We start from the raw sequence: 16018 nt of genomic DNA, 5'->3' as shown, positions 1-16018 counted from the left end.
TTTAACCAGCCCCGACCTATAGGTGGAGATATGCATGAACAATGCAAATTGCCAAAAAACTAATTAAGAATAATGTTAAAGTAAAACTGAAGATTCATGGTAAAAAAGGACTTAAATATTCATCTGTTTCTTAATATACTGTATGGACTTAACCACTGGAGTCTTACTTTTATGCCGACTTGTGTGATTTTTGGAGATTTTTTTTATTTTTATGATTAACATTTTTATTCAAACACAGAATCAACTTTTAACACCCACTACCACCCCCAGCCCCAACCCGACCCTCAATTTCTGGAGATTTAAAAATTTTTTGGCCATCATTCAGTTGCATTGTATGGAGTGTGGAAATTCCTAAAAGTGAGTTTGATTGCAATGCTTCTGTGGAAAGGAATAATTAATTTGCTCAAATACAGAAAATGCAATGATTATTTATTTTTTATTTTTTTTAGAATATTCTGAATTCATTAGAAAATGCCAATGCACATTCCCCTTATTGAGTAGTCACTGCTATAATGGGGTCCAAAAGTCTGAGACTATCTGGGATTTCTCATTTAAACCTGGAAATAAAAAAAAAGTTTAAGGATTAAAAAGTCTTGAGAAATATATAAGATTCTGCAATATTTCTTGGGCATTAATCCAAATTTCCTTGTTTTCCTTATTTCCTTGAGTGCATTTTGTCATTAAAGCAAAAGACAATCCTAAATACAAAGAAATTCTGAAATTCAAACTGTTGAATTCAACTTTGCAACCAAATTGTTATGCTGACGATATGATTTGTATTGCAAATGTTTGTATTAAGTAAGAAAAATGCTAAATATTTGCATTTTCAAACTTTAGGAACACTGTTCATTTTCAAAAGAGATATGAGAATTTCTCATTTCATCAGAGATGACAATTGCATTACTCACTACAGACCACAGCAACTGTTCTTGGGAAATTCTTAAAAAGCTCCCAGGTCAGTTTCTTGAAAAGCCAGTGGAATTCTATGAATCTTATTAATAAAAACTTGAACATGTCAATATTACAAAAGCATTCAAAATTAAGACCGGCATAAGTTTGACACTACGACTATAAAAAAAGGCTGTGTAAGTTTAAGACCATCAAGTGATAGAGGTATTAAGAGTACATGAATAACTATTCAATCACTTCTTCCAATCCAACATTTAACCAAATCAAAGTCACTGTAGTAACCCTTCAACAGATGAAAAAGATGTCTTCTAGAATCTGATTCTCCTCCAGGTCATGTTTTGAGGGCCGGCTGTGGCCCGGAGGGGACAGAAAGGTCCTCCGAGTGGGCGTAGGGGTGACAAAACTCTTCCGGTACAGTGGGTTGATTAGGTACCTCTCAGGGTTGGAGGCTGGGCTGAAAATGTCCAACAGCTCAATTAAGGAGTCGTCCAACCTAATATGAGACAAACACCATTATGACTCGGCAGAAATGTCATCCCGATTGCCGACTGGCAAATGATGAGTGGGATACAAAACTTGCGCTAATTTACATAGCGTTCGGAATGCTTCAGATAAACAACTCCAACCTCACATCACCCAACACAAACTACATTGTTGCATCTGACTAGACAAAAGACTTCACGGGCTTTGAAACATGTGGCCTTAGGGTACATATAAAGAATATGTGAGTAATGGTTTCCATAGTTTGAAAAAAATGAGGGAGCTGAGTAAAGAGATATAAAAAAATAAAAAGGTTAAGTGAAAAGATTAAGCTAATACCGATTTAACCCCTTATTAAATTATTCATGGAGTAGAGACGAGCACATTTCAGATTTAAAACACACTCCACTGATGTAACACATAATTCACTCCTCATTCTAAACAACACTGATTTACATCCATGCAGCAGAGGGAAAGAGTGGGTATTGGTACAGATGTCTGTTTGTTTTTTTCTCTCAAGGATCTGAGCTTATTGTGAAGCAGAAAACTGTGTCATCCATTGAGTGCCTGTGACATATGAAAGAAGAAATATTTGCTGCATGGTCACAATGGGCATGATTATACACGACACCAATGGGAAAGCGACATGATATATACCGTCCTCTATTTCCTGCATGTCAGACAAAAAAGGTTCTGCACTCTAAATAAGTATTCATCTATTACACATTAAAAAATATTCACAGTACTGTAAAAAGAAATCAAAGGTTGTCAGAACTTCAAATGTTATAACTTGCATGCTTCTTGGATAAAACATTAGCTTTGCCTATGTAAGGTATCTACTGCCTTCTAAGCAGTGTTTCCTACAGAATTCTGCTTTTGCAGTGAGGGAATATTTTTGTTTAAAGTTTTTAATAAAATTAAAATATTATTACAAAAAAACTGTTGCAAATGTGTATTTTAACTACACATTGCCATTTGAATTCATTGTTATGAATGATTTACACTGGCGGCCAAAAGTTTGGAATAATGTACAGATTTTGCTGTTTTGGAAGGAAATTGGTACTTTAATTCACCAAAGTGGCATTCAACTGATCACAAAGTATAGTCAGGACATTACTGATATAAAAAACAGCACCATCACTATTTGAAAAAAGTCATTTTTGATCAAATCTTGACAGGCCCCATTTCCAGCAGCCATCACTCCCAACACCTTATCCTTGAGTAATCATGCTAAATTGCTAATTTGGTACTAGAAAATCACTTGCCATTATATCAAACACAGTTGAAAGCTATTTGGTTCATTAATGAAGCTTAACATTGTCTTTGTGTTTGTTTTTGAGTTGCCACAGTATGCAATAGACTGGCATGTCTTAAGGTCAATATTAGGTCAAAAATGGCAAAAAAGAAACAGCTTTCTCTAGAAACTCATCAGTCAATCATTGTTTTGAGGAATGAAGGCTATACAATGCTTGAAATTGCCAAAAAGCTGAAAATTTCATATAAAGGTAGAAGATTTCATACAGAGTCTCTAGTTTGAGAAATAGACACCTCACATGTCCTCAGCTGACAGCTTCATTGAATTTTACCTGCTCAACACCAGTTTCATGTACAACAGTAAAGAGAAGACTCAGGGCTGCAGGCCTTATGGGAAGAATTGCAAAGAAAAAGCCACTTTTAAACAGAAAAACAAAATTAAAATGTTAGAGTGGTCAAAGAAACACAGATATTGGACAACAGATAATTGGAAAAGTGTTATGGATCTTAACCCCATTGAGCTTTTGTGGGATCAGCTAGACTGTAAGGTGCGTGAGAAGTGCCCGACAAGACAGCCACATCTATGGCAAGTGCTACAGGAAGCATGGGGTGAAATGTCACCTGAGTATCTGGACAAACTGACAGCTAGAATGCCAAGGATCTGCAAAGCTGTCATTGCTACACGTGGAAGATTTTTTGATGGGAACTCTTTGAAGTAGTTAATTTCTTAGAAATGTTTATGTTGAAAAAACATTTTAAATTGCAATAGTAATGTTTCACGTTATTAATGTCCTGACTATACATTGATCAGTTGAATGCCACTTTGGTGAATTAAAGTACCAATTTCTTTCCATAAGAGCAAAATCTGTACATTATTCCAAACTTTTGGTCGCCAGTGTATGTTTAACAAAACAGTTCTTGCTTCATTTCAAGTCAGACATGACTGACTTGTGTTACGGTTCAGAATGTCAGTCAGATGTTAATTCAGTAACCGCTCTGATTCAGTTAGTTCATTCAGTGAATGATTCGTCAAACTGATTAAAAAAAACAACTTGTTATTTGATGAGTCGTTTGGAGTTAATCATTCAAAGAACCGGCTCATAAAAGTCATTTGTTTTGAATCAGACTATGCAAGACACAGACTTCATTTTTGCTTTTGAGTGCAGCGGGTGAACACAACGTAAATCGAAACACGCGTTGTATTAGGTGTTATTTTGTGGTTCTCACTCTTTTAATCTCATCACTTCAAATTCAAACTGCTAGCTCACAACTCTGGAACAATTACTTCTTTCGTTGTGATGCTGGGGAATCAGAAGCAGTAGAGTGTAGAATTTGTTTGTGGTTGAACTACTCCTTTAAAATCAGCTAAAATTATATGAAGTTATATTTTATTCCTATCCAAAAGTTCCTATCAGAGTTTCCAACCTTTTTTGACATTTCCATTAAATTTCAAGCATTTGTGATTACTGGATATAGAATTTAAAAAAGTATTTAGTTTGCCCTAAAAGAACCTCTCTTATACAATCAAAAGTTTAGGGGCCATTCACATGACTGTGTTTTTCATCTGTCTACTCTGTTTTTTAAATAGTTTTTCTATGTACACACATGCGTTAGACAGAGGCCGCTGCGCCGCGATTTTTATTTATTTTATTTTTGCGTCTCCCGCAGGAGCGTCTAATTTTTTAGATAGCTTGTCAAGTTAAAATAAATGTCAACTATTGAGACACTAAGATCGGTTGTATTTGGGTATCAGAAGCAAAAGCAGTATCTAGCTAACGAGATATTTTAGAGCAGAGGAAAACCCGAAAACCGTCTCTTCCTCCTACTCCTTCAAAATCTCTGTTGACCAGGCAAGGATAGAGCGAACCGGTGAATCTCTGCACAGGTAACGCTGTGTTGGGAGGCTGAGGGATTGATCCCCAGGGTGTTGAACACATGTTCACACAGCCAGCTCTGTGGGGTTCCTGAGCACCTGTTCTCCCTCTCGCTGAAACTGATGAAGGTGCCCTAGCTCTGGAAGACATCCTGTATTGTTCTAGTGCCAAAGCTTGGGCGACACCACTTCCCAAAAGGACTACAGACCAGTTGAACTCACTTCACATATCATGAAGACCTTTGAGAGGCTGGTCCTCAGACAGGCCACCTGGACCTACAGCAGTCTGTTAACCACACTTACAAGTCTCAACTTGGACTCTGGAAACAGTGGCAGAATTGAGGAGCAAGTTAAAATTAAAATCCATCTTCAACAATGTACGTCCTCTCCATGCCATTTTAAGCTATTTTAAACACTAGCTTATTCCGAAGGAATGCTTTTGGAGAACTTTTCTGCCTGCTGACATGACAAGACAAAGCTGCCTGCTCCTCTTCTTGCAGTGGCCACCCTCTTACTTTTGTAAGCAACCCCGGACAGCAATAACAACATTATACATGTAGATTTTTCTCAATCATGAACCCAGTTGCATAACCGCTATAGCATAAATGCACATTTAAAGGTGAAGTGTGTTATTTTTTCCAATGTTAAAATATTTTCTCCTATTTCAGTTTACAGTCAACCAAAATTATCCTCAATGCCGCGCACAGTACCATTGCATTATACCGCTGCATGCCAATTTTCACACGTGAGAATCATTCACAAAATCACTGCCAGGTGGTGCAAAGGGACACCTTTTACACTATAGTTTAGTGTGAATAAAGTGAGTTATGTTTTTTTTGTATTTTTAACATTTTGATGTGTAGAAGGAGATCTAACAATGCAAAATTAATGACAGCATTAAAGTTATCGCTTCTTTTTTTAATGAATTTACCATTGGCATATATAAGAAAATCCTTGAATGTCAGCCTTTTTCAATAAATGTAAACCGTTGCTTCATAGATATTGGTTAGTTGTACCATCTTCCAGAAAATCCAAACTAAAATACATTCTTAATTTCATTTGTTAGCCCCACTGAAATACAAAACAAAACAATGCATTTAGTTAATGGTGGCGTTAACCCATTATATAACTGACCCGTCTAGTCGGTAGTAAATACTATGCAAATAATGTGGATATAATACTAACTTCCAGCCTAATTCATGTAATGGAAAATTGTGATTTTTATTCAAATATTTTACAATATTTCATTTAATAACTATTCTGCTTTAGTTTTTATTGGCAGGAGAATATAACATATAATACAATGATATAGGCTACATATAAATTAATGATTTCACTTTAGATAATCCTGTTTATAAATAGAAAATATGGGGTAGCCCATGTATTGTAATTCTCTCTGAAGAAATGTGAATGAATCAATGCAAACAAATAAGCCTCCGATGCATGGGCATCCTCGTGAACATTAAACAAGTTAACTGAGGGAATAACATTAAATGGAACAAAGGAGGAGGAAGAACATGTTAAGCAAGAAAAGAGGAGGGCAAAATCCAAACAAATAAATAAATAAATAACATTAAAAAATAAAGAGGACATTAAAGGAACCAAGTTTATACTTTAATTAAGGTACTGAAAATGTTTTCTCAAAATTCCAAACAGCCCGACACTGCAACATTGGTTCAACCAATGGCGTCAGTTTGAGGAGGGACTATCTGTTTTCTGACCAGTGGTAGACCAGGGAATTGTTTGCGAAACCAATTTGAAAACAGCAATCATTTTTGCAATTCCACTTAGTAATGGTAGAAGCACAGAAATTATAAATTTCAGCTGTAATGTTTACATACTAGCATTCTTGTTCTAAAAAAAGTGCAATGAATGAAATGGAACGCATGTGAATTGAGAAGTTCTTTTCACTTGATACAGCATATAAAACTCTGCAAGTTGAAAAACAGTGAGATGCGGCTCCATGGTAAAAAATTTTTAATCTAGTACGTTTTCATAGATACTATTGAAAAACAGCGCAGAAGAATGCAAAAACGTGTTTTATATGAACAGCCCCTTATGCTGTTTTTGCACCATTAACTGTCGCATTGTTAACTTGTGCCTAAGAACACCCCTTACATGTAAATCTCACTGTAACGGATGGTCTCAAGTGGCTTTTCTGCTTTCATAAAGTAGCAACATTTTTTTTAATTTCATCAAATGCAACTTATTCAGAACTTACGTGTCAGAACTATCCGTTGTATAATATACAATTACTATATGATAAATATTTTGTTACATGAATTATGACATCATAACTGCCATGCAAACTGCAATTCTCTTTGCTCTGTCAGGTATGTATTGTTTACTAGTGATTACATGGCAAATCACAAGACAGACTTTTTGTCTTCTCTGAATGTCAGTATGTAACTTTATATACCTACAATAAAGAAAGTTTACAATATTTTATGACATCATAACAGATCAGGCTGCTTAATGTTTTGCTTTTAAGCCTGAAACTTGAATCTAGGTTTAACTGATATTTGTCCTATACCAATGATAGTAATGATGTCCAAATCTGGGAATCTCATTTCCTTATAACAGCGAATGACAATCAATAGCCATCCAATGATTCTTCCGTGCATCTGCATTAGAGGGAAAAGATAAAAGAAAGAGAGTGAGCTTACACTGAGGGTGGATAGCTGATGGGGTGGGACTTTGGCAAAGCTCCCTCTTGAAATGTGAGAATTAGCATTTTTATTTGTTGATTTATTTAACGGACAGGCCTCTCAAACAACCATCCATCAATGGACAACACTGGCGATATGAATAATGCATCTCTTACCGCCGGTTACAATCTATAACAAGGGATGGGGTAGGTGTAGTTTGGGAGGGAGGAGGGAAATGTTAGGGCGTTGGTAGGAGGAAACTGCCGGAGAGAATGCTAATGTGTTCGGCAGTCATATTTACCGAAATGCTTTCATTGCTTTTCAAAAGGTTCACTGGCAAGTGACCATGAGACATTAATATCACTTAAGGGGAGGGTTGAAAATCCCAAACCTCAACGCTATCTGTTCATTCACCAAATCAGCTAGAGGTTGGGGACAGAGGCCAAGAAGTCAGAAAAACAAAAAGCTCCTATTCACATCTGAGAGAGAAAGAGACAGAGAGAGAGAGGGTGGAAGACACATTGAAGATTCCGGTTCTACTTTAATAAAGCCATACAATAGACGGTTTATCAGTTTCCACTCCCACAGACTCAAGTTATTTTACTGTTCTCATTAAAAATGTCCGTCACGCTTGAGTGGCCTTTTCATTTGTAGCCCAAACAGTAATATAAAAATCCTAAACAGCAAATACCGAACTAAACCGCATGTCAATTTTCTCCCAATCAATAGTGAGCTGAGATGAGGCATAGGCTGAAGGCAGGAGCACTGACATTTCTCCCTCAGGTTCTATCAAAAAACCTTTTTTTAATTTTTTTTATTCCCTTTTTAAAGTGGAGAGTTTACAGAAGATGGTCCAAGTCTGCACAGGTTCATTTAAAAGGTGGAGGGAAATAAAATTTAAAAAAGGACCAGGTTTGACAAGTGCATTGTTTTGACGACTCTTGCGGAACAAAACTAAGAGGTTGAGGAGTTTTATCAGTCTGACTGCATAATTCATCTGCTTTTCTCTTTTGTGACACCTAAAGTCAATTCTCCAGAGTGAGATTAACTTAAATTAGACATTTTCATTTTCTGAAGAAAACTTGATTAGTGCTTGCCCAATGCAGAACTCACCACCACAATTCTAAGGTGTTGAGGGCGGGTAGTTTTTAACATGTTGCTATGTATGTGTTCTGGGTGGTTGCAAAGGAATATGTGCTTTCTGGTCCAAATCAAAAGAGTTCACTGGCTCTGGTCGCTCCTTCAATGTAAGTCCATGGAATTGTTGGCCAGTTTAATCATCCACCAAGCCAAGTCCAACTGCTTAGTACAATTGTTACACACCTCTCCTGAACAAGCCATACAATTTGAAGTATCATTAATCTCAGTACAGTGTGGGACAGGTTACATGCTAACGTTTAATACATTGGGTTAGAGTTTTGAAAACTCTAAGGGCTGAGGGTTAAGGGTCTTGGACCAGAATATTACAGAGACAATTGGAGGTGGGCTCTTTTGACTTGGGCCAGTAAGCATCCACCTAGCAAACCACCTAAAACACCCTAGCAACAATCAGCAATCAATGACTCTTCGTGAGGATTTTCTGTTTCTGTGTCTCTTATAATTGTCAATATCAATCCGTATTTTTATCCTCACTTTAATGCATATTTTGTTATTTTGATTAGATAATGAAGTGATCTAAATTAAAGCGAGGGCATGCAAAGAAAAATGAGAGTATATGGGAAACGCCCATCAGCAGTCAGCACAAACATCTTCTCTAACATCAAATCTGAAGAATCATAATTAAAAACATCACTGGCAAAATGTATCCAATATTATTCGACCTCTTCTAGCAACCACCTAGCAATGCCATAGCAACCATCCAGACCACACTAGCATTGTGACAGTGAGTTTTGAAAGGGTACTCCTCACGTTTTCTTCCAAAAAAAATAAAAATCTAAAAAACTAGTTTGAGTTGATCTTGCTCAGGATAGTAGACTGACTGTAACTGTGACAAAAGAAGGCAAGATAAAAGCTCAACAACTTCTTGTTTTTGTTCTGTAAAACAATGAAAAACCTAACCCTAAGTATGGCCAATAATAATAGTGATGCTTGCCTTAGAAAACACCACCACAAATTCATTGAAGACAAATCAGCGCTTGGTTTCACAAGCTTCCGGTCAACGAAAACTATCCGGATCATGTTGAGTGAAGTGTTATGATCTCTAGTGTTAAGAAAAGATGTCAATAATGATTTTCAATGGGGGCCTGGGTAGCTCAGCGAGTAAAGACGCTGACTACCACCCCTGGAGTTCGCGAGTTCGAATCCCAGGGCGTGCTGTGTGACTCCAGCCAGGTCTCCTAAGCAACCAAATTGGCCCGGTTGCTAGGGAGGGTAGAGTCACATGGGGTAACCTCTTCGTGGTCGCCATAATGTGTGGTTCGCTCTCGGTGGGGCACCTGGCGAGTTGTGCGTGGATGCCGCAGTGGATGGCGTGAAGCCTCCACGTGCGCTATGTCTCCACGGTAACGCGCTCAACAAGCCACGTGATAAGATGCACGGGTTGACGTCTCAGACGCGGAGGCAACTGAGATTCGTCCTCTGCCACCCGGATTGAGGCGAGTCACTATGCCACCATGAGGGCTTAGAGCGCATTGAGAATTGGGCATTCCAAATTGGGGAGAAAAAAACAAAATGATTTTCAATGATATCTTATTTATATAAAATAATGAAGCATCTACACCCTGTCTACACCAGGCGCGCCACGCCGAAAGTAAACGGACATTTAGTTTTGCACGCGCTAGCGCTACTTCTTCCAAAAAGACAAATAAACAGTTTAGAATGTTTGTTTTGCCCCGTCCAGTGCAGACAGCCTGAAGCCGTTGCGGCGCTACGTGCAATAGCTCGTGTCCTGTGTAGACAGTGTTATGTATTGATTCAGCTTGGGGAGATATCAGGTAGTTCTCCTGGTCCCTCCGGCATCAAACTCTAGGGTGAGACCTGAAGTGGTCTGGCAGCCAGCCTGGCGGTAAGCAAACCTCTGGCTTTGCAAAAAAAACAAAACCCATGAAATGACACACTTCAATGACTTCCTTTAATCAGATTTGGTTTTGAATAATGCAAAGGCACCCGTTTGTAATGTAGCCCAAAGACAGTGGGCTACATTAAAATATTTATCATCCATACATTACATTTCCATGGTGCTTGTTAAATGTAAGAAAGACCATCTAGTTAGAGTTCATGCTCTTGTTTGGTTTTAGTGTGCAAGGGAGGATTCCCATGATACTCTATTGACCATGTTGAGATTTAAAAAGGCACCTGTATGATCGTATGTAGAAATGTAACACCAATAAGGTTGTATTTGTTAACATTACTTAACTACATTCAGTAACATTCTAACAATTAAAAATATTTTACAGCACTTATTATTCTAGGTTAATGTTAATTTTAACATATACTAATACATATTTAATGTGAAAAGTTGTGTATGGTAACATTAGCTAATGCATTATGAAATAACATGAACAAAAATAAACAATTGTATATTTATAAATTAACATTCACCAAGATTATTAAAAGGATTAAAAAAATATATTGATACCTAATGTAAATGTTAACGAACAGAAATTTCAAGTTTAAGTTGAAATTTCAGTGCCTATTTAGTCCCATATCTTTGACTAGATGCTTCAAAGTTGCTTAAAGTCAAAGTTAAAGATGGATTTGAATATGAAACAGCCACTTGAAATTCAACAGTCTGACTGTTCATTAAGAGACACATCCTTGTCCCGGTCTAAGTTCACATTTGGCCCTTCTCAAGTTCCCTGTTACATATTAAGTATACAGGAGTATTCACTTCTCTGTCAGTTCAGACATTCTCTTTGTATGCCTCCCACAAATATCATGGATGCACACACAGCAACATAATTTTTCCCAGTTCCTGTAAAGTTCTGACTCGGTAATAAAACGTCTGAGACAAAAAGGAACATATTGATGCAAAATATTCACCATGATGTATAACGGAGAGAGAAAAAAGGCAATTACTTTTGAAGTCAATAAATTTTTGCCAAAAAAAAAAAAAAAAAAAAAGAAAAAAAGAAATATGCCTTACAAACGAGTTACAAATAATCTGCATTTTTCAGAGATGGCATCCTAAACGAGACATGCTTTTGCTCTCGCATTGGGGGTTGGGGGAGGGGAAACAAAGACATGCTGTCACATTAATTACCTTTCCGCGTTAAAAGAAAATGGTAATGAATTACCTTCCCTATCCCAGAGTGTGTCTCGCGCTAGCGGTCAGTGATTCATTCTCATCCTCTCTCTTTCTCATTAAGCTGAGGGAGGTGGTGCATTCTTGGCCCAGGCTGGAAGACTCGGTTCAATTACACCTGCTGCTGGGCCCTGCTACGCCAGCTAATGGGACTCAGCTTGGCTCCTGTCAGCCTCTGTGCTGGCCGGCAAAAATCTTCATTTAACTCATCAAACAGGGCTCACGCAGCATTCAGCCTAGACCCGCATCCTCTTTTTTCCCCATACAGCTTCCCCATACATCACTGACCCCCACCCCTTTCTTCTTTCACACTCTTGCATTAAAAAGCTCTATCACAGAGGTTCCTAGTCCAAAAACACAATTAATACACAGGCTGTGCTGCTGAGCCAAAATTGTTGTAATTTCCCTATTTTCACTCTCTCTAGAATCAAAGTTGTTAAATTATATTTACTTGTATGAGTCCTTATATTGAGTTTCCTGAGAGCGGCTTCTCTCGAGCTGAAGGACTGTTTTTTTTTTTTCGTTCTTTCAATTGGAAAAGCTGCCACTCTACTGAATCAGAGTGGTTGTTGAGTGACCAAATGGTATATAAAGTGCCAAAATTAAATATTTTCCTCATGTAATACAGAAAATGTTCGTTGAAGGAGGAACGTGACACAGACAACACGGAAAAGATGCATCATGACAGTAATTAAAGAATTTTATTTAATGTGATGACAATGTGATGAGAAAACAATAAAACTGTAAGATACTGTATAAACAATGCACTAAGAATGTTTTTAAAACAAGATAAAGCTAGAAAGATTTTTTTCAAATAATCCAGTCATGTTGGAGGCTGAACACCGGTTGACTGAAATGCTTTATTAACGGGTTAATAAACTAACTCAAATGCAAGATGTTTATTATATTATATGGTTGGTTGGACGGATAGATATACTGTATACATGTTCATAAATGTTTTATATGTTTAATACATGTATAAATAAGTGCTTTTTTTATATGTATATATATTTTTTTCTATGTATCCAAGTCAGGGGAAAACACAGGAGAACCAAAGAAAAACCTTGAGGGACAGCTTAACTCACCTGGAGGCCTGTGGGGTGCTGAGCAGGCCAATGGGAAGAGCAGATGTCCGGAAGCTTTGAGGAACCACAGGAGAGGTGGCCATATCCTTCCTGGTAATGGTAATCTCTGTTGAAAGGAAATAAAAGCATACTTGAATGTATGTAAGGCAAATTTCCAATTAAGGGGGTAAAACGATGCAGAAAGGACTCACTTATTCCTCATACTTTATATACTGTATATATAATATGCACTGTATATGTACTGTATATACAGTATATGTATATTTTCAATCCCATACTTCCAAACACACCATGTGAAAGCTTGGCTGCAGACTGCTCAATATTTGTTGCGTGTTCCTGCGACTGTACGTTACTTAACGGCTGTCGGACACTTCCCTGCAGAGTTTGTGTTTCCCCCTCTCTTATTTCACTGCTGAATAAGAGAAAAAGATATAGAAGATGGTTTATTTGTTGAGCTTATTCCTTTAAGAATGCATTCAATTTTGAAGACAAGCTTTACCTGTGTGTTACCTGGTCCATTACACAACTGGACAGTGGACCCTCATTAAAACTGCTGGTTCCATTTAGAGGTCTCTCAAAATCTGCTGTTGTGGCTTGTTGAAGCCTTTAACAGTGTGAGAAGTTGAAAACACATTAATCAAACCATACATTATAAAGAAACTTTCACTAATGCTGATATCAGTTAAACAAATGGCTGGTGCTGGGCTCATACTTGCTGTAGTGAAAGTAAGATTGTTGGAGCTGTTGGTTCTGGAGTAAAAGTTTCTCTTCCTGTTGAGCCAACCGAGCTTGAATTCTCTCTCTTTCCACCTCTAGCTGTTTCTTCTGCAGAAGTAGACACTGGCGTTTCTCCTCCCAGTTCTCACTACCAAGAAGGGGTGCTAGTTTGGTATGAATGGCACCACGCACAATGCCATTCTCCATTCCGTGGCACTGATGAGAGCATCTGGATTCAGAAGCGCCACGTACCCTCAGGGCATCGCATGTGGAGGGTTCCCCGTTAAAGAATCTGATATATCTGGGATCAGTACGTCCACCTTCAGAATACTCATGATTCTGTCTGTTGTGAACTTTGCAATTCTGCTCGATGCTGCTGGAGGGTGCACTATAAGGTCCTGTTGAGAAAGAATGACTGCATTCCACTGATCCATCTTTACTTCCTGATGAAGGGAGGTCCAAGTAAGATCCATCTAAAGCCGTTCCTCTCCCTTCCCCACACCAAGACCTCCTAGGTGCCCCCTCGCTGTTGGGAATCTGTTGGACGGGGCAGAGGTAGAGAGAGTTTGTCTACATGTCACCTTTGACCTTTAATTATGTGGCACAGAGGTAGCCACAAAAGCATATTTTGCTCAAGGGAGACTGTGGGCTTTCCCCAAGAGGACGCAACAACCCAAGGTCAATCACCGAAGAGATAAACATTCAGGACAAAGGACAATCATCCGCCTCTGAGGGGACAGAAGTGGCCCGCTGACTAATTCAAGAGGAGGTCACGGAGCATGTAAACATACATTACTCACAGCCAAGGTTCCAGAGAGGACAAGCTAATTTCCCATTCACCAGCTTAAGGAGGAGGGTGAACAGGGTGCACTGTATATGCTTGAAATAAAAAAACATATGGGTTTTTCAATGTCTGATATTACAAGAGTGGCTGATATAATTTTATATGTTAGGGATGAGTCAGGATGGTTAACTAGTCATCCAATAATAGACTAGTTCATTAGTGAAGTCGACTTGTGATTTTATCTTGATTTTTTTTTTACTTATTTTGCTTTTGCTTTAATATATTTAGCTTTTAATGGGGATGAATTTAGAGTGGCAACATCCTAGAGAGGGTTTCAGCATGCTGCTAAAGCGTCAGCATGCTAACACTGCACTCTGAAAAGTTGTGTCTCTAAATTTATTTACTTCAAAGCACTGCCGATACAGCCATCAAAATACCACTTTTGTAACAAATTCACAATAATCCATTTTAAGACAATTACTGACGGACTTCAAATCACCTGCTGTGAGACATGTTCCCGTTATCATATATAATCCATAACTTTCCATTTTATGAGGACTATGATGCTTTTTGCAATAAAAGGTTACATTTAGACTATTATTTGTTGAATATCTGTCATTTACTCTATAGAAGGTTGCACTTAACGTCCATACATCCCTAATGGAGTGTTCCACTCTGGCATTCAGGCATTCAGCTTGCATCATGAGTACTGCGTTTTTGAGATGGCATGTCAAGTTTAAACAGTTAAACTATTAATAACGAGTTTAATTGTGGAGCCTGGGTAGCTCAGCAAGTATTGACGTTGACTACCACCCCTGGAGTCAAGAGTTCGAATCCAGCGTGACTCCAGCCAGGTCTCCTAAGCAACCAAATTGGCCCGGTTGCTAGGAAGGGTAGAGTCACATGGGGTAACCTCCTCGTGGTTGCGATTAGTGGTCCTCGCACTCAATGGGGCGCATTGGTAAATTGTGCGTGGATCGCGGAGAATAGCATGGGCCTCCACATGCTGTGAGTCTCCGCGGTGTCATGCACAGCGAGCCATGTGATAAGATACGCGAACTGACTGTCTCAGATGCGGAGGCAACTGAGACTTGTCCTCCACCACCTGGATTGAGATGAGTAACCGCGCCACCACGAGGACCTAGTAAGTAGTGGGAATTGGGTATTCCAAAATGGGGAGATAAGGGGATAAAATAAAAAAATAAAAAGAATAAATAAATAACGTTTGGTTCCATTTTGCTGTGCTTTTCCAGCTGTTTTTGAATGAAAAATGTGTCCTGTATGAACGCCCCCTAAGAAACACCTATCCATCTGGTGGATGTGACCCTAAAACAGTCTAAGAGGGCTTCTTTATGTCTTACTAGTTGACTAGTGACTCACTGAATAGTTGATTTTGAAAATACGCACATCTGTACTACATACATTTATGATATACCATTTAATGATTGAAAACAAGACATTAAAATTGCTGAAATGAAAAGGAATGTATGCATAATATTTACTCTTGAAATGGCCAAATATCAACTGATTAATCAGCCTGGACATAATAATAATAGTCTACCACTAATTGTGACACATTAATTTATTAATGCCCTACAATCTAGGATATGTTTTGCCCCAACTTTAATCTTTACCTGCTATGGTCATACAATACAATGATAGATCAGCAGAAATTCCAACATCAGAAGAAAATAAAGGATCCAAATTCTGCACAGGCACGTTCACTCTGAGCCACTTTTGGCCTCTCTCGCTCTCTCACTCACAAACACGCTCTTTCTCAGTACTCACCTTGCTGTGGGAGCTGGAATGATTGAGCAGAGTGATCGACTTGAGTTTCTCTTGCTGTTGGGAGAGATACTGCTGATAGAGTCCCAGTAGCTCCTGACACTCTCTGTACTGCTGCTGCAGGCCTGTGCCATTGGTCAAGGGTTAATACGCACTGAATAACTCTGCCACTGTTCCTACTTACACTAAAACTCCCTCTCCTTCCAAGCCAGACACAATAATCCATTTTCCACAATGTAG

At 38.4% G+C, this 16018-nt stretch overlaps 1 protein-coding gene across 5 annotated transcripts in view; it reads right to left on the bottom strand.

The window, feature by feature from the left end:
• Positions 1–409: 409 nt before the first annotated feature.
• LOC127428758 (protein hinderin-like) overlaps positions 410–16018 on the bottom strand; it is a 30518-nt gene continuing 14909 nt past the window's right edge. For 4 of the 5 annotated variants that reach the window (XM_051677349.1, XM_051677350.1, XM_051677348.1 and 1 more), the window contains 6 exons: positions 15782–15903; positions 13205–13746; positions 12992–13096; positions 12783–12904; positions 12493–12598; positions 410–1402 (listed from right to left, as the gene is read on the bottom strand). In XM_051677349.1, the coding sequence (XP_051533309.1) occupies positions 1195–1402; positions 12493–12598; positions 12783–12904; positions 12992–13096; positions 13205–13746; positions 15782–15903 (1205 nt within the window). In that variant the 3' untranslated portion in view covers positions 410–1194. The remainder of the gene's footprint in view (positions 1403–12492; positions 12599–12782; positions 12905–12991; positions 13097–13204; positions 13747–15781; positions 15904–16018) is intronic. The other variant, XM_051677346.1, reaches the window with a different exon arrangement.

Source organism: Myxocyprinus asiaticus, chromosome 38, assembly GCF_019703515.2.
Source record: "Myxocyprinus asiaticus isolate MX2 ecotype Aquarium Trade chromosome 38, UBuf_Myxa_2, whole genome shotgun sequence".
Classification (NCBI taxonomy): Eukaryota; Metazoa; Chordata; class Actinopteri; order Cypriniformes; family Catostomidae; genus Myxocyprinus; species Myxocyprinus asiaticus.
This window is presented reverse-complemented; position numbering and strand designations above follow the sequence as displayed.